Genomic DNA, 21,494 nt, shown 5'->3' with positions numbered 1-21,494 from the left:
AAATACTTTAAAATAACCATTGAAAGTTTGTGGTATACTTGAGATGTAATCAACAGTATATGATCGGTATAATATATGATTCAACAAACAAAATCCCATGCTCTTATTCGTATGCAATCATATTATTGTAATGTGTTTTGAATATATATTAGTGTTGTTTTTTGACATTCGAACTTAGGTCTGATAAAGTTGTTGTGTATGAATCTATGCGTTTCAGTATGAGTGTTTAATACTTTGATTATACTTGTTATAAGAATTGAAACCACGTATCGCACCTAACAATGAAAATGTTGTTTCAACTCAGCATTTTCAATCGTAATACCTTCTAAGATTATTATCATAGCGACGAAAAAACCACTAAAACAACTTACATGTGTCGTGAAACGAAGTAACGATATTTAATTACGTCAAAGTATAGACGATATGCGTCACTGGGCAGACAATAGGATTTAACCGAGTCATATGTTTTTGAATCACATTGCGTCAAAGCAGCGGTAAAAGACAAACACTACAATCTGTAAATGGAACAACTGGGACATGTGCGTACATTTATCAAAGTAACAAGTAGCGACGTGGTAAACTCAAAAATACTCTGTTTGTAAATACTGTCCTTCACCAAAACTAGGCCTTTTTTATTTATATAGCTTTTTAGTCACAAAATTAATAAAGGCTCGGAAACACGAGTATTTGGCAATCTAAATGTTTAGAATCAACGCCCTGTTATTCATGGCCAAAATTTGTCAACTGAAATTAGATAATGCAGATGCTATGTCTTATTTTGCTTTTAAAGACTGTTTGCATGTCGCCTTTTCTGCTATATTATAAACAAGCCTCCTGGAGACCCGTGAACTTAATCCAGATAATCGCATTATTTCGTTTCATGGGCCAAATGCAGAAATAACGTTGATCATCGTGGCCCTAAGCATATTACAAATTAAAAAAATGGGTAGCTTACTGTATGTTAATTGCATTGATCTCCTCAAGAATATTTTTTACAAAAAATAACCCCTTGATATGTAACGTGTTCCAGCGGTAAGTGTGTATCAATACATCTTGGTTTCTTCTACATTACAACAATCCTCGACCTTAATAAACGTTAATGTGGAGCAAATAACTTGAATACAATCAAATAATTTTCGGTTGGATATAGTCGTGTATGAGTTGACCTGAGACTTTATTTGGCATATATATATATGACGCCACGCCATGGCGTAATATCATAACCTCCTCTCTAAACATGATATGCCCGTTGCTATAATGACTCAAGGTTCGAGGTCGAGGCGGATATCAAAAGAGTCATATATGTTCCAAAGCCCTCGCTTAGAAAGATTTTTCTTACGTTGCTAGGACTACAAAAAACATTGTCACATCCATAAATCGACCGTTTAATGCCATCACCTGATCAATCACTTTTATACGTACGCCACTAAAGTTTGTAAAGAATCGATTTCCGTCACTTTAACAAACCTTAAGTCGATATCAGGGAACATCAGAACAAATATTTGATCGCCTTTTAAAACGCCAACTTATTGTTTGTTAAAGAGCTAAGGTTGAATATTAACGTTTTGTTTTTCATTCACTTGAAGACTAGGCGACGGATTTAAGCACATTTATTATGCTGTATGTTCGTAAAAGGCGTTGAGTGATTTATTTGTTGTCAAGGTGTTGAACGTATATGCGTTGTTAGGCTTAGTAAGTTTATGTTACAAATACGCCAAAATACGTTTAACAAGGTCTAATTTTCTACTCGTCACCCCGTGTTACTTTGATGTAGTTTACAGACGATGTAATCTTAATAGATATTGGTAGCTATGAGACAAAATTGACATTTTACAACGTTGAAAGGACCTTGAGAATAAAACATAGATATTACATTTTAGATAAATTGCCTAAGATTTTTTCTTTACACGTTATGTGCGAGATTTTACCTACAAGGCATTCGCTTGGGATACGTTCCTGTTGAAATAGTAAGATACGTTCGGTGGCAAGCAGTTATATTGTGAAAAATGTTTTAAAGCTGCACAGTTGGCCGAAAAAACAGTATACTCCATTCCGAATATAAAAAACAACAGAATTTAAAAAGCGATAATTGTCAGCGTGTATTATTCTGCTAGAAGTAAAATGTGTGTTTTTTTCACACAATTAATTAAAACGTAGTAGGCCTACAAGTTAAACCACTCTACCAGAGTAATTTAACTAAATATCTTATACTTAACCCAAAGATTTCTAAAGATCGAGGTAACATAATAGAGTCAAATTATTGACATAGAACGTCACACCACAGGCAACCAGTAAGAAATTATTCCACACTTCCCAGCTGAGTTAATCACAGCTCGGTCTGAAACGACCCTCGAATGGTTTATGACAAGGCCATAGACTCGGTGCGTTGGCCAAGTGTGTGAATTGCTCGGCGGCCTATTTTCGATGTGGACTTCGGTAAACACTCCAAACCTGAAGTGACCTATTCAGTCGCGAATTTCAAACAGCCTCATCGTTATGAGCCCGTCTCATACAGAACGGCAGCTGGCGTCCATATATCGCTGTGTATTTTAAACGACACTCGCACAATGGCCGGCCCGACCCTCGCCAGTCAATTGTTTTCACAGCGGCCTCGGACAAACGTGATTTTTGCGGGGCCTCTGAGATATTAAATGATTTTTTTAGAGTGTCTGTACTTCCAATAATGGAGTTTAGTGAGATTAACGCTGGCCAGATGCCTGGTTTCTGTCGAATGTGAGGATTTGTCTGTTGAGGTTGTAGCATTGGGTTCTTTTTTAGAAAAGAGGCGAAATAGACGTAGTCTTATAAGGCAGACGTTGCCTAACACGAAAATAGGCATTTTAGGCATAATGAAGTAGAATTAAACTTGCATGTAAATACCACATGTACATGGTCAAATTACAGCAAATGTTGATACTCATTCGCGTGAATTTTGGTACTATAGAATTGGTAATGGATCCATTGTGGGTCATAACAAATGGACTCAATATTAAAAAAAAAATAATACAATATTCTCCAATCGCTTATCGAAAGTGGATTGAGAGGCGTGTCGAGATGAAACGACATGCCGTGTTGTTGTATACACAAGAACACAGCGGAACGGCCATATCGCATATAAAACAGGCGTACAAGAAATGCCGTGTTATTCGATTATGCGAGTACATCGTCGTACGCTTACGCTTGGCGCCGTCGCCGCCGAACGCTGTATCGCTTTGGATGTATCAAGTTGCAACACGCGTCCGTTTTACACACTTCGCTAAGCAACCGAAGATGCGATACACTTGTAACATAAGGCTTTCTCAGGGCTCCCGAGCAGGCGTTAGGAAGTCCTGACGCTGGCAGGGCAAATTAAATAAGTGTACAGTAGCGGTAAACGGCTGGTAAGCAAAACTGTATTTTTCAGGTGGGGTTGGACCCGCACTCGCGCAGTTATGATCTGTTTAGAAAAAGTTGAGTTTATCGGCATTTTTGTCACAAAAAGCGGTCTTCCAGTGACAAAGTGCTCGCCATTCGAAATACTGGCGTTAAGGGCAGGCCAAACTTGATACTTACTGCGTCTATAAATTAGTGATCAGCGTTCTGTATCATAACATTTTGTTTAACAGTTTGGGCAGTTTATTTTTAATAAACATTTTATTGTATGTATCAAAATACGTACGTTTTCTGTAAATTCACGTACTTTAGTCTTTAATGTCGCACAAAACGTATGTTTAAAAAAAGCTGAAAATACTGGTCATAGTTGAGATGATTGTAGTTGAAATAGAGCAATGCTATTAACAGGTAATAATAGTTGTGTTTTTTTAACACTGTAGTTCCTTGGGCATTGTAATATGGTGGTCGGCCATCTACTAGCTTTAAAAAGACAGTTACGAGGAACAAAAGATTCCCGAAGACTGCAGCCTCCAACAATCAATTAAATTACAACGGGAAGTGTTTATTGTTTGTAACGGTTTACCTAATACGCACACTACCTGTTGATAAGTGCCCTTCTTATAGGAGGATTGAGCTTAAACAAACAAACGCCAACAAAGCCAAAGTTTGTTTATTTTGTTGATATGAAAATAAAGCTTGTTTTCTTAAATCGACGCGTTTGGACTTAAAGATGCCAGGCCACTTATGAGGCCAAAACATAAAAGACCTACCCTGGCTGAATGTGTAGTTACTTTGAAAACAATATAAAACCGAGGTTGCCGGCTTAAAATAACGTGATTAGTCTATGAGAGAAATTTGATAATTTTGTGGGTTCGAATTGTACATGTTCTGCCAACAGCACAAGGCGAAAGAGGTCATTTCATCTCTCTCATATGTATCGTTGCGTTACTTGTCACTCCTTTGTCGGCCAGGATGGGAAAAAATAATTTCACCCGAATTACCTACGTTGGCCTATTGTTCACAGCGCCTTCTTTCTCCAGTGTATTGTGGTGCGCTTCAAGCGAGATGTGGTAAAACGAACACAAAAGGTTGGTCTTGTATGTATGTGCTTAGCCAATACCAAAGTTGTGACACTCTTCATTCGGCAGTGCTTCTTCGAGACTTAGCTCATCGCAGGTAAAGATAATACAAGCGTAATGTATGATACGGAAGACATTTTGAAATCTTACTTACAATTAGAATACATTCGGTAAGTGCCCTAGCGTGAGATACGACTATTGTCTTCCATACGCAAACACAGTTATTTGGCTATTCGCTATGACGCCATTGTTTACGTAATTTTCTGAAACACTTCATTAAATTTCTGGCAGATGTGGATAGTGACAGGTCCAGGACTATTTTGCGGTTTACGTAGGAAACGGAAATTCGAAAATTGAAGACCGTTAGCATCTTACCAAAAGTTATGACTATAAGAATAAGGTCCTTAGCAACAGCGTGTGTGTATATAGCAGAAATGTGTTTATTTTAAAAGTAATACAACAAAGAATTCTAGGGCGAATTGCAGATGGCCAAAAGCAATCAAAAACAGTTTTAATCCATGTTATGCACGTAAAAATAGAATTCGCAAAGTCAACATAAATTTACTCTTCCGCCAATGGGATGTAGTTTTATGCGACCTAACGGACGCTTTAATTTTCATATGTGACCAAGGTATTTTATTTACAGGGAGATACAATGTTTAATTAATCCGAAAAAAGTAAGCAAAGCAGTAATAGCATTTTTTTATCGATCTGGAAACCCGCTCGGCGAGTGTCACCTATGGCTGCCGCAGAGGTGGCGCCTCTAGCGACAACGATGCTGGGAGACCTTCCCGGCAACAAAATGCCTCCCTATGAGCTTCCGCGCACCACTCCAAGAAAGAGCGAGCCTGACCAGACGCCACGCAACGGCCTGCGTCTGTCCGCCGACTCACTGCAGCCCAGCATCGAAAACCGACGAAGGTTGCAACCCATCGTTTCCAAGCCAGTCGCCAGGCGCGAGTCTACAAACCAGGGAAGTCTAGACCTTGCTGGTGCTGTGCAACGCGAGGCCGAAATCGCCACAGCAACAGAAAGCCGCTCTTTGAGGTCAAGCATGGATTCTGAGCGTGAAACTCTGGCGACCCCTCGGCACACATTCAACGCGAATCGCGAGCGGCTGCTGTTGGACAATCTCATACAATTCGACGAAGACGAGGGTGACAGGTTGCTGCAGCTGCAGAGCGACGATGAAATCTACAGGCGTTGGAGAGAGGGGGAGAGCGTTCACCGCAAGGCGACTGACGGCAGATCAAACCGCGCGTCGAACGGCAAGCCTCCCGCGGCTGGTGCTGTTTCTTCAAAGGCAACAAACCACGCCAAACGAGAGCCGTTCTGCGGCTGGGAAACGAAGTCCAAGCGAACCAAGCCAAGTAAGCAGAGTTCGAGGAACGACAGGCGCTACAGGAGCGCGTTGACAACCGCCGCCAAGTACAACGGCAACTCATTTGACAAGCCGACGAGCGGCGATGTTAACTTCAAGTTTTTCCACTACACCGACATTGGGCTCTACATGCAGCAGTACAGGCAGACGTACACTGTTCCGACCGAGCCTGGACAAATTCACACTAACGGTAAGCCTCATAAAACAGGTTTTGTATAAACTGGTGTGGTTGTTACTTTATCGCTCGTACATATTGGCTACGTGTTCTTGTATACTGCGGAGTGCAGGACTTCAGTATAAAACCAAAAAAACTGTTAATCTGTTGTCAAAGTTTACAACAAACCAATTTCCCGGTAATCCTAAATATGTTTCCAAATTTATTTCTGTATGGAACTGCTGCATAAAAGGCTGTTACCTAGTTATTATAAAAATGAGATTACTAAGTTATGTTTCGTACAAACACAAATATTTCGTGAAGAATAACACAGGAACATTTAGTTTTTTTACAAAGTAAAAATAAATAAAAACGTTTGGTCAGGAAAGTTGTTGAAAATGAAATATAAAATATGTTAAAAAATAAAATATGTTAAAAATAATATCATAAACGAGAAATATGTTTAAAACCGAAATTGTTGAGGCCTACAAGCGGCGAATTAAGATATGGAAATTTATAAATGAAACAAAATCGAGTTACTAATATATGGAAAACATCTTGTATCGCAAAATCCGTGGCATTTTATGTTCGTGTAATCGTTGCAACCACCTGTGATAAACATTTTATTTATAATGGTGTTTAGAAAACCACATATATTATTATCACTTTTAAATAAACTATAAAATCAAGCTTTAACATTTTTCTTAGTCGACTTTCTGTAGCCTTTCAGCAATTATCAAACAGCTAACAGCAGTAAATAATTAATTGTAAACCAATAAAACCAACAAAGAAAAAGAAACCACGAGAATGCATATTTTTTTAGGTACCGCCCAAGCCGGCCTGTACACCCAGTTCTTCGACAAGTCGTGTCTGCGCTTCGACACGCGGGACTTCCCCGTCAAGTTCGACCTCTCGAGCGCGCACGACACGGCGCCGGTGCGCCACCGCGTGGCCCCCAATTATATGACGGTGAAAAGAGAAGAGGCGACCGCTCCACCACCCACCGTGGCGCCGCAGAAAAGGGCGCCACCGACAATTGCGGTTGGTGGAACGCTCGACGGGGGTGTTTACGTGTTTGGGCGGGCAAATTGGCGCGGCGCTGCGCCGAGAGACCGCTCTTGAGGGTTAGCCTTTTTAGAGCACTTGTTTGCTCGCTCACGACGGCCGGTATTTTAATTAGAAATAACGTACGCCAGGGTGGCATTGCTCAACATCATTGGCTCTATTTGAATCTTGTTATCGTTGGAGAATCATTTGATTACGGCCGTTCTCGCCATGTGAGTTAGGAAAGCTGTTGATGTATAATAGAACGGCGGTAACGCCCATTATGCAGCCTTTACACTAAGATGAGCCAGTTACCTATTTATGGACAAATTCTGTTCAACGTGTTCTATAATATATCACATGAATACGGAATCCTGCCATAAGACCGAAATAAGAACAGCATCGACGTCGGAATAAAACACAGTTCGGAATAAGACCAAAATATCACTAATAACTAACAGTCGTGATTCAAAAAATTCATATGAAGACCTAAACTCGTCGGATAACGCCTAAATAACCAGAATCAGGTATACACAACTTTTTTGCTAGCCTCAAACCCCACCCGCAAGTACATCACTAACTCCCCTAAAAAGTTTAACCCCAACCCATTTTCTAACCCCACCCATTACCCACCAATAACCTCAAACAGGGTCAGTAAATCAGGTGCCAAAACAACGGCGCCCTTACGGCGCCATTAAAACTAGGGCGCCCAAACGTCGACACCATAACGTCCGATGCCAGACCCGTGGCCCCCGATCGTCCCATACCCTCTTCCTGCAGTTTGAGGCGTCATTTTGGCCTTTAGACCCTATTCCGATAAATTTAGAACTTATTCCGACAGGTTTATGTCTTATTCGGACGATTAAGTTCTTATCCTGTAGCGAATATTACAGCATATTTGGCTTTATTGTGTTGTTGGTTTTAAAACTATGGTTTTATAGATTTTTCTGCTTGGTCTTATACTTATTGCTTTTTAGGTTTTATTGTGTGTTCCCCTTCCACACACGATGAACATTTTCGATTATGCACTGTTTTTCTAAAGCAGGAAATCTCGCCGCTGCCGAACTGTGCTTCTCCTGCTGCTCTGCACCCCAGATTCGCAACCCCCAAACCCCCTTCTCCGTCCATGAAACTTGAAACAACGTACAGGTAGTTACAAATCTCATCGCTATTTAATATGATGCATTTTACTGGAGGTAGGCACCCAAAACTAGGCGAAATCATTCGGTCGTTGAACAAATTTTGGGTGTATAGTAACTTCATCTCCCGCATATTCCATACAAAAATAATCACTATAATCAGATTTTAGAGTCAAGACAGCCCTGTGGTAACTATACATTTCGGTTTTTGTGATCAATTGGAAAATAATTGCGACCGTTATAAAAATCAAATGACAGCATTGTTTAGTTTTAACAACTAAAATATTAATAGTTAATTTTAGGTTAAAAAAATCCATGTGCAATTGTGCATGTGCGCTGCCAACAACCGATTTTTACATCCGCAGAAACGTGAATACCTCCACAAAGCTGGATTGGTTGAGCAGAACCCCGGAATCTACTGCTTCCAATTCCACCCACTCACATAGCAGTTCCGGTGGCTTTCATCCCGCCCAGCAAAAGCATCAGGTAAACCTCGCTGTGAACGTAACAGAGTGTGCGTGCCAATCAAGTGTGGCGTGGATTTTCACTGTTAACTGATTGCTGGTAATTCGCTAAATAATTGGCATGAAGAGTGTTGTTTTTGAAACAATTAATTGGCACAGGTTCGTCAACAATCTTTCAAAACAAGGCTAAAAAGGAAATTTAAAAAACATATAATGACATTTTAGTGCATCGATAAAGTCAGCGTTTCATACCGCAAATAACACTAGCAAACAACTTTTTAACTGTAAAAACGAATTTTCCGGTTTTCTTCGGCGTTTGTTCTAAAACAAGACTGCACAACATACGACCGGTACAACCTTTTAATTCGGCCCACGATGTAACAACATCTTTTGCTTTTTCAACAAAGTTTTTAAATACATTGTCCCCTATAAGATTGGTATGATGACGTTTTAACAAACTGTGCTTCAAAACCACTGCCACAGCCAAATAGTTATCTAGTTTGGGTATTTAAAGTGAGCATACTAGTTTAACACGAGGCTATGAGATTTTTAACAATCACAAAAGAAAGCAATTAATTTCAATTTTGGTAACTCGTCGATTTCCTATTTAACTATAGAAGCTTCCATGTACATTACAATTGTTATCTCAACCTCACGATGCGGAGCGCGAATTTCTTTCTTGTTGCGGCCCTTATACCATTTTACTTTGTACACGCTTATTCTAAAACAAAGATAGGCCTATATTATATCAATTGCGCACAGCGTTTCAGACATTTTAATTTGAAATGTAACTGTCAACTGGTCGTTCTACGCCGCGATTTATAACAATAATTTTGTCTATAAAACTAATTTTTTGCTAAATCAGTACTTTTTGGACTTAACCAACGGTCAATATATACCGACCACCGTGCTAGCAACAACACAAGAGGTTAAAGCTCATCCTGTTTCCGACATTCCATTAACAGGAACTGAGGCCACTTTATGCGGTATCCAGACAATATGTAACGCTGGCCGCCCCAGTCATTGTCAGACGGATTCATAACCGGAGTTGACTTTCGTTCTAACACCGATTGTCGTGTGATGCGGTGGGTTTGACTTAGACGTGCTTTTCAGTGTTTTGTATAAGCGCCACATTGTGAGAATTTTTTACTGCTTATGTACAATTGCTTTTGTTACAGTTTAGAAACTAAACAAATCAATTTATAACTTCTCGTTTTTGCTATTAATTGCTTCAGGTTAACAACAAAACTATATACGAAATGTAGAATAAAAAAGACATGTCATACAAAAAAACGATTTAACCTAGCAAAGAAAAAATATCCACATATTTAAATTTCTAATAACCATTCACCGTAATAATAGTTAGTGTGTATTCAACCTGTTTAGATTTTCACCACATCCGTCCACTACCTTCCTGATTACTACTTCACGTGAACAATAAATCACATCAATACCTTAAATATATTTTATTTTGCATGCTACATCTTTTTTTTTGTCCTAAAATATACGTGAAGTCACTGAATTAGACACGGTATTTATAAAATAATCTTTGTTGTAAAAAGCTTCAATCTTAGTTTGAACTGTACTAAAAAAAATTATAATGATAAAACGCTGGAAAAGACAAAAATATTATAAAATTATATTTTTGGCTATTTGTGTTTTTAGCATATGTGTTGCGTTATAAACACTTTTCGTTTATAACGAAAGTGTTATTCTGAGATTATTGCAACCTATATTTAATCAATAAAAAGCATGAATTGATCGGTTGCTGTGGTGGTTTAATTTAGTTGACAGTTATTAATCAACTTATTATGCACAATTTAACAAAAAGGCAGATGATTGCTAGACTCTTAGGTATGAAACTTAACACTGAACAGGCTAATTTATATTGCTGCATTTGTCACCGCACTTTTTGTTGGAAAAATGCGCACATGCTTGCAAAAATTTAGATTCCGCTTTGTTGTATGGATGTTGTTAACTAACGCAGAAAACTGAAAAATTCGTCACCCCTCAACGAATGGGTGCAAAATTACCTCAATAACAGAGCAATTTACGTTTTTAAAGCAAATGCGCTGCACGATTCTCAAATTCACGACGATTTGCAAGTGCATTAGCAGTCCGTCACCGTTCACAGTTAATTTATTTAATGCAGACGCATACAAAAGAGGCAAGAAGTAAAGATATTTCGAACACGCCTTTCGATTATTTGGGGTGCGAACGCCAAAAAGCGATTTCTAGAAGCTTCAGCGACGCAACCGCGGAAGCAAACCACAAATTAGTTCCAAGACGAGTCGTTCATTCCGCTGGTGGACGCTCGAGCATACGCACTGATGATGAGGAGCTTGAGAACAGCGCACCCTACCAGACATCGCACAAGAGTTTTTCCGCCTCTAGACTGCGCCAGATTACATTCGAGGATAACGCACTGAGGGAGAGGTGTGACGCGCTTACCACCCGACAACCGCACTACGTCACACTTCAGGAAGATGACGTGACAAAAAAAGCGGCAAAAAGTCATTCGGAACCAAACAGGGAGCCGGAAGTCAATGAAGGTAAACTGCGACTTCAGGCGATCATTGCGGCCGAAATCCAGAATCTTCAACAACGAAAGGCGATCACGATCGAACAGCGGCGGAAACTGGACAACTTTCGGCGCGCCCTTTCCAACTCAACCTACCACTCGGACACCCCTAGTCCCGCACCTGTTTGTCCGCGGCTTTCGGGGAGCGTTCGGGCATTTTACACGAGGACTACAAACGCGGTGGCGAGCGCCAAGAGCAAACGAGCAGCTGCCAACGTATCGAGGCACAATTCGTCAAACCGTGGCCGTTCACGACTAGAAAATCCCGAAGACAGTCAGCCCATCATCTACGTTTCGCAGCCGCAGCTGCGTCAGATCTCGAGCAAAAAGTCGGAGAAAAGCGAACCCGGCGGACGGCGGATAATAGGCGGCGCTCTCAGCAAGAAGGACACAAACGGCAAAGATTTCCGTCAGTTCACCAGAATAACTGACTTGCTTAGCGCCAAAAGGAGACAAGTGAGGACTGCCGCCGGCGCCTACAGCTCGACGCTCAACAAACTCTCGAGAAAACGTAACGTTAATCGCTACTGAGCTTTTACGTACTTTTTGGCACTTATTGTATGTTTAATATTGTTTTTGACATAGATCTTTTCTCATGCGGCTTGTAGTGATTCGAGATGTAATTGCAGTCCTAAAGTTTTATTTTGCACGACAGACCAATGAAAAGCACTTTATTTCGATCAGGGAGTTGTTGTGTTAGATAAGGTTTTGCTATATTCAACAAGTACGAAATGTGTGATTTATTCCAATAACCGGTATTATTTACTAAAGTACAGCCATCAGGAACTAATGCCTAGTCACTCATTGCTAAGTTTAAGATTAATGTAGGACGTTTCACAAAATCGATATTTTCGAGTATTGTTAGTTTGATAGCTTACGTTGAGTGTTGGATTAACAAGGTAACTTTAATTAATGCTTAGACTGCCATAAGTTTGATGCTTCCAACGAAGATATTTATGTCTATTTTAATCCTCTCAAACAGCCTACTAAAAATTATTTAGGTAGTGTAGGATATTTTATGCTTTTTTAATAGGTTAAAATAGTAGCAAACAACGTATGAACCCGATGGTCCTCCTTTGTATAAACTAAAACAAAAAACATTTCTCATATTTGGATTCTCCCTGTAGGTAGAATATCCTCCATTACATCGATTTTGGAGTATCACGTCCATAGTGCAATAGTAATAAAATTGATCCCGTTCAAAACAATATAGGAGTTTTACTGCGCCCGACACATAACGACGTGGCTTGGACCAACTAACCAAGAAGCGCACTGGTCAATAAACAAACAATGTAAAAGACGCGCACATTCTCGTTTAGCGCGGTTTTCTGTTAAGGTACGCACATCGACACTAACCAAAACAAACTTTGCTTAGCTGCAATAGAAAATGGTTGTCGGTTAGCCAGAATACATGTATTTTTAATACTGATAAGCATTTTAACTATGCTTTAGGAACCTCGTAGCTGCAATATTGTCATAAATCAAGCATTTTTCCACATAACTTTATTCATTTTTGTATTGTTACATTATTGACATTCAGCTTTACACTGTACATTTTTGTCACTAAAATAATAAGCGCAAAATCCTGCAGGCCCACAGTGAAACTGTAATTTCAACCAAACACCGTGCGATTAGGCTACTAATGTAAAATGCACGACTGTCAGTTCCGATGTGTTGTGCTTTTACAAAATCGACGATGGTTTTAGAAAAGTCAGAAACCTATTTACATAATAACAATTTATTGTCCTTAACCCCTTATTTATGACATCCTAGTGTCCAGCTTAGATCCGGTTCGGATATAATATAGGTTGCGTAAAATTTAAAAATGTGGGTCAATAAATGTGGAGATTAATCTTTGAATTGTAGGCCTAATCTAAGTTACGTGATATATATATATATATATATACATATGCTGGAGTGATCCGCGTATGTTTACAAGCCCGGGTTCGGTTAAGGTTGATGTTCTGGCAAATTATTCGATTCAGTCTCGGTTCGGCTCCTTAAAATCTTGCAAAAAACGGTTCTGGTTCGGTTACGGTGCGGAAAAAATAGACCGAAAACCGGTTCGGTTCCGGTTCGAATCCCTGGTTTTCCTGGTTTAAATATAGGAATCAGCGTTGGGAACACACAATAAGACCTAAAAAGCAACAATCCCGAAAGCCAGGGCTGCGGAGTCGGTTAAAAATAACCCGAGTCCGACTCCCGAGTCCGACTCCCGAGTCCGACTCCCGAGTCCGACTCCGGCCAAAAAAACAAACCCGAGTCCGACTCCCGAGTCCCGTCTCGATTTTGTCGAGTCCTGAGTTTGGCCCAGACTCTACAGCCTGTATTTCTCTAATTTACGTAACTAAAGTAACGTGGATATTCAGAAATAGCCTACACTTATAGGGGTGTCATATAATTCATTCACTCACAACACATGGTTGGAAAATATTCCACCATATGCTATTCCACTTTAACAATTTTCCAGTTGGCGGCCATTAGGTTTGGCGGCCATTAGCAGTTGGCGGCCATTAGGTTTAAAATTTGGTACTGCGCATGTGAATGCCGGAGTCGGGACTCGGGTATGTTTACGTGGTCTTACCCGAGTCCCAAGTCCGACTCCGCAGCCCTGCCTAAAGCAGAAAAATTTATAAAATCATAGTATTGGGACCAACGACATAATACAGACAAATAAGCAGTAATATGCAGTACAGCATAAGATCAAAATCGTCTGAATAAAACCTAAATCTGTCAAAATAAGGCCTAATTCATCGGAATAAGGCCTAAATTCATCGAAAGAGGGCCTAAATGGCCAAATTAACGTCCGAACCTGTGGGTAGAGGCCAGAGGGTATGGGACGATGGGGGCCATCGGTCTGGCATCGGCCGTTTCAGTGCCAAGGTTTGGACAACCTGGTCTGACCGGCCGACGTCAGGGCGCCGCTGTTTTGGCACCGGATTTTGGCCCTGTTTAGGGTTATTGGTAGGTAATGGGTGGGGTTAGAAAGTGGGTTAGTGTTTAAATTATTAGGGAGTTAGTGATGTAGCCTACTTAGGGATGGGGTTTGGGGGTAGTTAAAGTGTTGTTTAGGCCTGATTCTTTTAGGTCTTATTCCGATGGATTTAGAACTTATTCCGATTTAAACGGTACTAATACCATTAGGTATCAGTCCTATTTTGGCCTTATGCCGAATTGTGTTTTATTCTGACGTTGGTGTTGTTCTTATGGCTGGAGTTCAGGCGTTGGCCTAGCCCTAGTTGCTACTACATTTCGGCGATAAAATTACTAGTTTTTTAAGGTTTTTAAGAGCCGTATACCGTATAAATTAGTGTTTAGGATGTTAAATATTAAGCTGTCAACAGAAATAATAACAAGGACTGTAACTATATATAAACACCTATTAAGACAAAAATGCATTCTTATATAACTAAATATTTTTATGGGTGAAAAAACGATGTTTATTATGGATTGATGAAGCCTATACTGGCGATAAAGTGAAATAAAATAGAACTTCCGTACCGGATAACTTTTACTGGAGTATTTTTTTAATATTGATAACAATTTATTAATAAATCTCCCAACACTGTTGTGGTTTACGGATGTAAAACGTGCGAAAAAACACAAATATTTATTTTCCGGGAATGACCATAGAATACTAAATACGGAATGACATGACAGTGGAATCTAAACCTACCATTGTAACAATAACAATTTCAGTCGTAATTTTAATGCAGGCTTGTTAAAATATATACCTTTTGCCACAGCCAAAAAAAGGTATGTCTATAGTGTGTGAAATCCAAGTTATAAAATGCTAGTCTAAAATGAGGTTTGCTTTGTAATTGTGGTCCTATGGGAACACCATTGAAACAGGAACTGAGTTAAATAGTAAATACTTACGGGATCCTTTGGTTATGCATGATACGCAGAATTGCCATTCTAGAAAGGTGCCTATTGTCTTGTCCCCAGCTCGGTTAGTTATGCATGCTAAAGTTGTTCAGCTGTAATAAAGTTACTTTCTAAAATAAGGATACGCAAAATAATATTAGGCCGCAGGTGATGGCAAATTTGTGTCGCTCCGATATGTTGGATTGTGTTCTGTGGGTTAATCCATTTGGCTTCATTTGAAATATTAATAATAACACTTGACCCACCCTCACACAAACGCTAACACAAGCGTCGCGGCATGCGGTATTTGTAGACCGTTTTTTTGGTTAATTTCTATGTATATAACTGAAGGAGAGTCCAGGGTTCATTTGACTTTTTTAGTTTGAGACACTTTCTCTAGTCCAGGGGCGGGCAACTTCTCCAGTTGGCTGGCCTAATATGGGAAATGAAGTACTTGTAGGGCTGCCAATTTTCCCAATCAATGTATGAATTGTGCTGCCATAGCCTACATGTTTCGTCACATTGGCCATTTTGGTGTCGAATTTTAAGCGCCCTAGTTTGAAGGGTCCGGCCAGCTGGCCGCATGTTGCCCGCCCCTGCTCTAGTCTGAAGCATCTGATATAATAAATAGATTGGTTAAGTATAAAAGAAGCAGTTAATTTTCAGAAGTTCAATGAGAGCTAAATGTGTGTTCATTTAAAGAAAAGGAATGCTTGCTATCAATAAATATAGTAATATATGCTACAGAAAAATTACAGAATTGAGGTACACATTGAGTCTGTGACATTTAAAAAAAATTACAATGGAAGATTTGACAGCAGTTTAACTATTTACAAAGTAAATAAACAATTACTTAGGTAAAAATACTACAGATTTAAAACAAATTTGTTGTATTTCTTTACCACTTTTGTTCGACCTGAATTATAGTGATTTATTTTAACAGGTAAACAACTTGATAGTTGTAGTAAAAGAATCTATTGCACAAATAATAATGGAGTTTTATTTGTTTTGAAATGGATTTTATGATTCAAAAAATGTGGACACAATTGGGAGGCATGCCTTTGAAGCTAGATACACTGTTTATGCCCGTCTACAGTTCTTTGTTCAAAAGGCAGCAATCTCTACTACAAAGAACAGTTATGTCACTTTTTAACTTGGCATATGCTGGAAGAATGAGAATACCTATTATTCTTTCATCAATTTTTCTACTCTTCAATTTACCAGTTATTCGGGTTGAAATCAACATAAACATTGGATAAACATGCCTAAAATTTTTTTTTTTTTATGTCATTGTGATGTTTTTTAACGCCATGCAATAAAGCTGTAAATTATTTTAAAAAGTAGTTTGAAAAATATCCAGATTTCAGTGATTTTTGTCGAAACAAAGTCTAACAATTTGATAGGTGCATTTCTAACCTTTGCATTTGCTATCTGTGTTTTTGCAAGCATTTTGTGAGACCTAACACAAGAAACAATGTTGCCAAATAATTGACACTAGTAGAGCAAAGGCAATTAACACCAAAAAAGGATTTCATAAAACCAACTTGTGTTTCTGTTTGTACAGTCTAATGTCTTAGCAGCAAGTATGTTAATGTCATGACAATCACCAACACATGGCAAGTTTTGGAAGCTTACAGGATAACCATTTTATGAAACAAAATATGTGATGTTTTATGTGAGATGATATACAATCGAAATAATATCCGATGTTGGTGTAAGTCTGCAAGAGGTGCTTGTATTTTAGCTGACTTGGCCAAAGCCTGGCGCAGATGTTGCGCTAATCGAATAACACCCGGGAAAACGACCTTCGTTTAGTATTGCAGGTGGCGAGAGACGTGCTTTCAATTTAGCGTACTCCCGTACATGGATCTACCAAAATCAGTCACACATATTTCACAATCTTGGTTTAGTTTCTTGCCTAAAGTAAACGATAGCTTACTAAGCGGTTTTGCAGCTGGCGCCTGGCAGGATTGTCGACAACGCAGCTGTTTGCTTTGCGTCTAAAGTTCGCTTTTGATGGACGGTTTCTGATTCGTTTTTTTTATTTATTTATGAAGTCATTACAATCACTATACCGTCACTATTTTATGACGTCATTAACGTCAGACGGAAAACGGAGAATTCCCTAATTTGAAAATTCGTGCCCCTTAGTGCAGGGGTCGGCAACCTTTTTCACACTGCGGACCGGTTTAAAACTGAAATTTTGTCGCGGACCGGCCTTAAAAACAACAAATGTTCAGTAGAGGAAATTTATAACAACTTTTTTTTAATATCCTAATTAAAATGCATGTATTTTTTTGAAATTTCCTGTCTGAACATCAACATTGTTTATAAACATTGTTTGCATGATTCGACTCTATTGCACTTAGGGTGAGCACGCTTGAACATCAAAAAAACATTATATATGGCCCGTTTTCGATATAGTGTACGTACGAGGAGTTAGATTTTACAATAAAAAAAATCGGGCTTTGATCAAAATATCATCTGGAAACCCTGCTACGGACCGGTAATGAACTCCTCGCGGACCGGCGATTGCCGACCACTGCCTTAGTGAACCCGGGTGTATAATAATCATTAAGACTGCATCTCTAAAATGTTAAGTAAAACTGTAAAAAATGCAATGATACTTTACTTTAAACATTACCGTGCTGTGAAATTCTCATGGTCAGTCTTCACGGGGTAGCGTCGGCTTTAACAGGGGATGTCGTGTTGTTTTGCACAATGTGTGCAAAAATGTACGCACATTTTAAAATACCTTATGTGCGAACATTTTAGAGTTAGAGCTGGATTTTAGAGAAATGGTCAGAGTTGGAGCAAAAGGTAAAGGAGTTGGAGTTTGGAGAAAGATTGGTTGACAGGGTTGGAAGAATAGTTGGTGGGAGAGTTCCTTACGTCGAAGAAAGAGGTGATGTAAGTCAAAGTTATGGTCGGTTGAGCAAGAGTGGGAGTCAAAGTTTAAGGAAGAGTTGGTGAAAAAGTCCGAAAAGGTGGAAGAAGAGTTAGAGGACAAAAGTTAAAAGGAATGTTTAGAGGAGAAGAAGATTTAAAGAAGAACGGTTTCAGAAGAAGAGCTAAAGGAGTAGAGTTAAAGGATAGACCTATAGACTAAAAGGAAAACAGTTAGAACAAGAGCCATCAAATTGTTTCCGCATTAATTATATCTCAAAATGGGCTCACATTTTTTCTTTGAAAAGGTAGACACACTTTTGAAGGCTTTTAAAAAAATGTGCGCACATTTTCGCGTAAACATTTTTGAGCAGATTGTGCAAAAACTGCTCGCATCTCCGTCTCTTCGGCTTACATGGCTTAACGGTCAACCTCAGACCGGGTCTTCGGCCTCGCATTTTGCTCAAGAGGTGGTGTTGAAAACCTATTACGCTTTTGCTTTGTTACTTCGCCCCAAACTTAATGGCGTGGCTTAGGACAGCCGAGGCAAGAAGCAACTTTATATACAAACTGACAAGTGAAAGACGCTCGCCTTTTCATGCATAGCGCTTTTCTATTAGGAAAATAAAAGGGACCTCAACGAAATATCAACTATCAACATTTGTAACTCAAATTCTCCTCTACTATAATCTGTCAAATCCAATAAACACGCTGGTTTTCGTACAATCGAAGCAACCAAAATGACTGTAGTTAACAATAAGACATAGGTACTTTCGTACTCTAACTAGTTCACCATTATACGACAGACAGGCTAAGGACGCTTCCTAGCGGCCCACGCCCTCACGAATTGGAACCAAAGCACAATATCTCCAACCGCGTAATTTGATTTTCAATAATGCCAGTTAAAACGTCGCGTCTTCCTGTATCAAACTACTTCGCGCCTAGCGAAGCAGTCGGGTTTTGACGTCGCAATCTGCATTTTCTTCCGACGCTTAGTTAGTATCATTGGGTGTCTTGCCTCACAGTTCAATGGCGCGCTGTGTAGCCTTCCTCCGACACAAAGAATGCTACACGCAGAGATAGCATGGTTTCTCAACTGTAACCGTCAGCCCCGTTGGGGGCCACGGAGAAGTCATTGGAAGGCCACGGACATAACTCTCTAGCTAGGTCGTAGTTTGCAAAACCCAGCTACACAAGTGTCTTTATTTATAAAATTTGCCTGTTAACTTAAATTTATGATTTTAATTATGACCATTCTTGTAACGTATTGTAACTCATTTTTCTGACACGCTCTTTGATTTACTCGGGGTAAGGATGTTCCAAGTAGAAATAGTGTATCCTTTATTACGTTTTATCGCGAAGTTTTACGCCTAATCGTACGTTTGCGAGTGGCAAGATTGGATAAGGCCTGTCGCTGTGGCGAAACAATTAGTATGCTGTTTTATATATGTAGCCATGTGGTGCGGCGTTAGCGGGCAGCCATAACTACTTAACGATAACCTTCGCCTAATCTTTAAGTTTCCGTCAAATGCTGTTGGGCAAGCAACTAACTTGTAATGCCTGGTGCAGAGATTTCCCAACTTCTTTAAAGAGTTTGCAAAAGGACATTCCATCGTAAAACGCGCAAGGTATGCTAAGGGGTTACTGAAGGTCAACTTTTAGGCCAATATTCAGCTAGGTTATGCACAGCGTATTTGGCAAATAATATTAACGCATTATTGAAACAAAATTTAGGAATCATCTCGGCGAATGTAGTGACAACTGACAAAACAGAGTCGAATGCAAAAAATACCGGCGGAGTCCAAAAACAAGCTTTGCAATGACTAATTAAGTTAGTTTAATTTAGAATGACTGATTGTTAAATAATTAGAAAGTAGGGGAATTTATTCAACTTTTCTCTTCTTACATTTTGAGTTAAATGCTGTGGTATGTTGAAGGGTAGATTAAACTTCACGTTATGACCTCTAAAAAACACTTTACATTTATTACGTGTTTTTATAGTATGTTTGTGTTATTTTGCAGTAAATAATTTCAAGTTTTCATGTAGGCTATATATTTTGACTACTTATGGAGTTTCGTTTGCAAAATTAGGCCCTTCCCTGGTATTTAGCCTTAGGCCTACAGTACCCTTAATCCGGCCCTGTGTGCATGGGCGCCCGCACGGGGGGGCAAGGGGGGGGGGGGGCACTTGCCCCCCCCTGTAATTTCAAAATGCGACTATTAGTATTATTTATAAGTGTAATATGTATATGAAGGTTAAAAATATTGTACATTATCCATTGCCCCCAGGGGCGTATTCAGGGGGCGGGAGTTTCTTACCCTCTGTAAGTGATATTATCGTTTTTTTCGTTTTTGTCATGGTTTAACAAACTGTTCGACGCGGCGTGCTTTTAAAGTAATTGGGTCACGCGTCTTAATCTAATGCGAAACCAAAATCGAGTGCAAAACGCCGTTTTTCGTCTTTTGTTTGGTCGACCGTAAACGCTGGAAGTTGTTCTTTTTCGTTATTTGTTTAGGTTGACTGATTAGCAAGTGTGTATTCTACAATTTGTTTTTTTTTTGTCTGAAGTTACCGTGTTTCGCAGCTGGCGCCTGACAGGATTGTTGACGACGCACGTGGTCGATTTTGCTGGACGTATTTGGCTGTTTCTGATTAGTTTTTTTATCACGTCTTGCAATCACCATTCTATGACGTCATACTGTCACTGTTTTATGACGTCGTTGTTCATTAAGTCAGACGAAAAATAGGGGAATTCACTAAGTTGAAAATTCAGGACCCCCTTTTTTTATTTTCCCCTGATTGCCCCCCCCTGGAAAATTTTCTGCGGGCGCCCCTGCCTGTGTGCACTGTGCAGTTCCTAAACCTTACCGGCCCCTCACTCACGGGGAAAATTCCTACCACTGAGCATGCTTTACTACGCCTAAGGCGATCTCTGCATATTCAAACTCATTAAAATTAGAGCCCGCCTTTAATTCGCCTTTCTTCGTAACTCGTATAAACGCAGAAAGGCGTTCAAGTGAAGCAGCCATGCTCTGTTGCCACTTTCAATCGATGCAATTACAAAAATAGCGCCTTCAAGCAGGCGCCGGCAAAAGGAAAACTTCACATTTTTCTCCAAATCAAACCTCTTGATAGTGTTCTCGGGACAACTTCTGCTTAATAAAAATGATTCGGTCTTACCTCTGACAGAAGATTTAAAAAATCACTTCTAAATATTAAAGACGCCAAACATTAAAATTCAGTAGGTTTTATTTTCGCTACTCTCTATTTATAAATGACGTATAATTTGCCAAAATCTGATTTCAATCCTACCGAAAACCTGCACGGTTGCTGCGCAGTTACAGCATTGTTGATGCATTTTAAGGCACTGTATTGCGCGATGTCATTATAGTTAAACATAATCGCAGTCAATAAAAGGAACCAGTGCCAATTATGTCGAAGCTTGATTTCTGCAATGCTATAACGTCTTTTTGAAGCACAAAGTAATAAGCACGCTAATTTTCATATTAAACATCATTGCCAGCCT

At 39.5% G+C, this 21,494-nt stretch overlaps 1 protein-coding gene across 2 annotated transcripts; it reads left to right on the top strand.

The window, feature by feature from the left end:
* The first annotated feature begins 5,102 nt into the window (after positions 1-5,102).
* LOC146132285 (uncharacterized) lies at positions 5,103-11,858 on the top strand. Of its 2 annotated transcripts, none has more exons than XM_083397066.1 (5): positions 5,103-6,022; positions 6,810-7,027; positions 8,076-8,179; positions 8,535-8,655; positions 10,786-11,858. In XM_083397066.1, exons 1-5 carry the CDS (start codon positions 5,191-5,193, stop codon positions 11,743-11,745), a joined length of 2,235 nt encoding a protein of 744 aa, XP_083253192.1. In that variant the 5' UTR covers positions 5,103-5,190; the 3' UTR covers positions 11,746-11,858. The 2 variants fall into 2 exon arrangements, with proteins under 2 accessions (XP_083253192.1, XP_083253191.1); XM_083397065.1 differs by having other exon boundaries at positions 8,073-8,179.
* Positions 11,859-21,494: the final 9,636 nt, after the last annotated feature.

Source organism: Ascidiella aspersa, chromosome 9 (assembly GCF_963924565.1).
Source record: "Ascidiella aspersa chromosome 9, kaAscAspe10.2, whole genome shotgun sequence".
Classification (NCBI taxonomy): Eukaryota; Metazoa; Chordata; class Ascidiacea; order Phlebobranchia; family Ascidiidae; genus Ascidiella; species Ascidiella aspersa.
The sequence above is the reverse complement of the archived record's forward strand: the minus strand, read 5'-3'. Positions and strand labels throughout refer to the sequence as shown.

Bases quoted from the DNA above. Each gene is read 5' to 3' on its own strand.
- LOC146132285 (XM_083397065.1), top strand. From the start codon at position 5,191: ATGGCTGCCGCAGAGGTGGCGCCTCTAGCGACAACGATGCTGGGAGAC. The intron at 6,023-6,809 runs GTAAGCCTCATA...ATATTTTTTTAG, and splicing joins TGGACAAATTCACACTAACG to GTACCGCCCAAGCCGGCCTG. The intron at 8,656-10,785 runs GTAAACCTCGCT...TATTTAATGCAG, and splicing joins CCGCCCAGCAAAAGCATCAG to ACGCATACAAAAGAGGCAAG.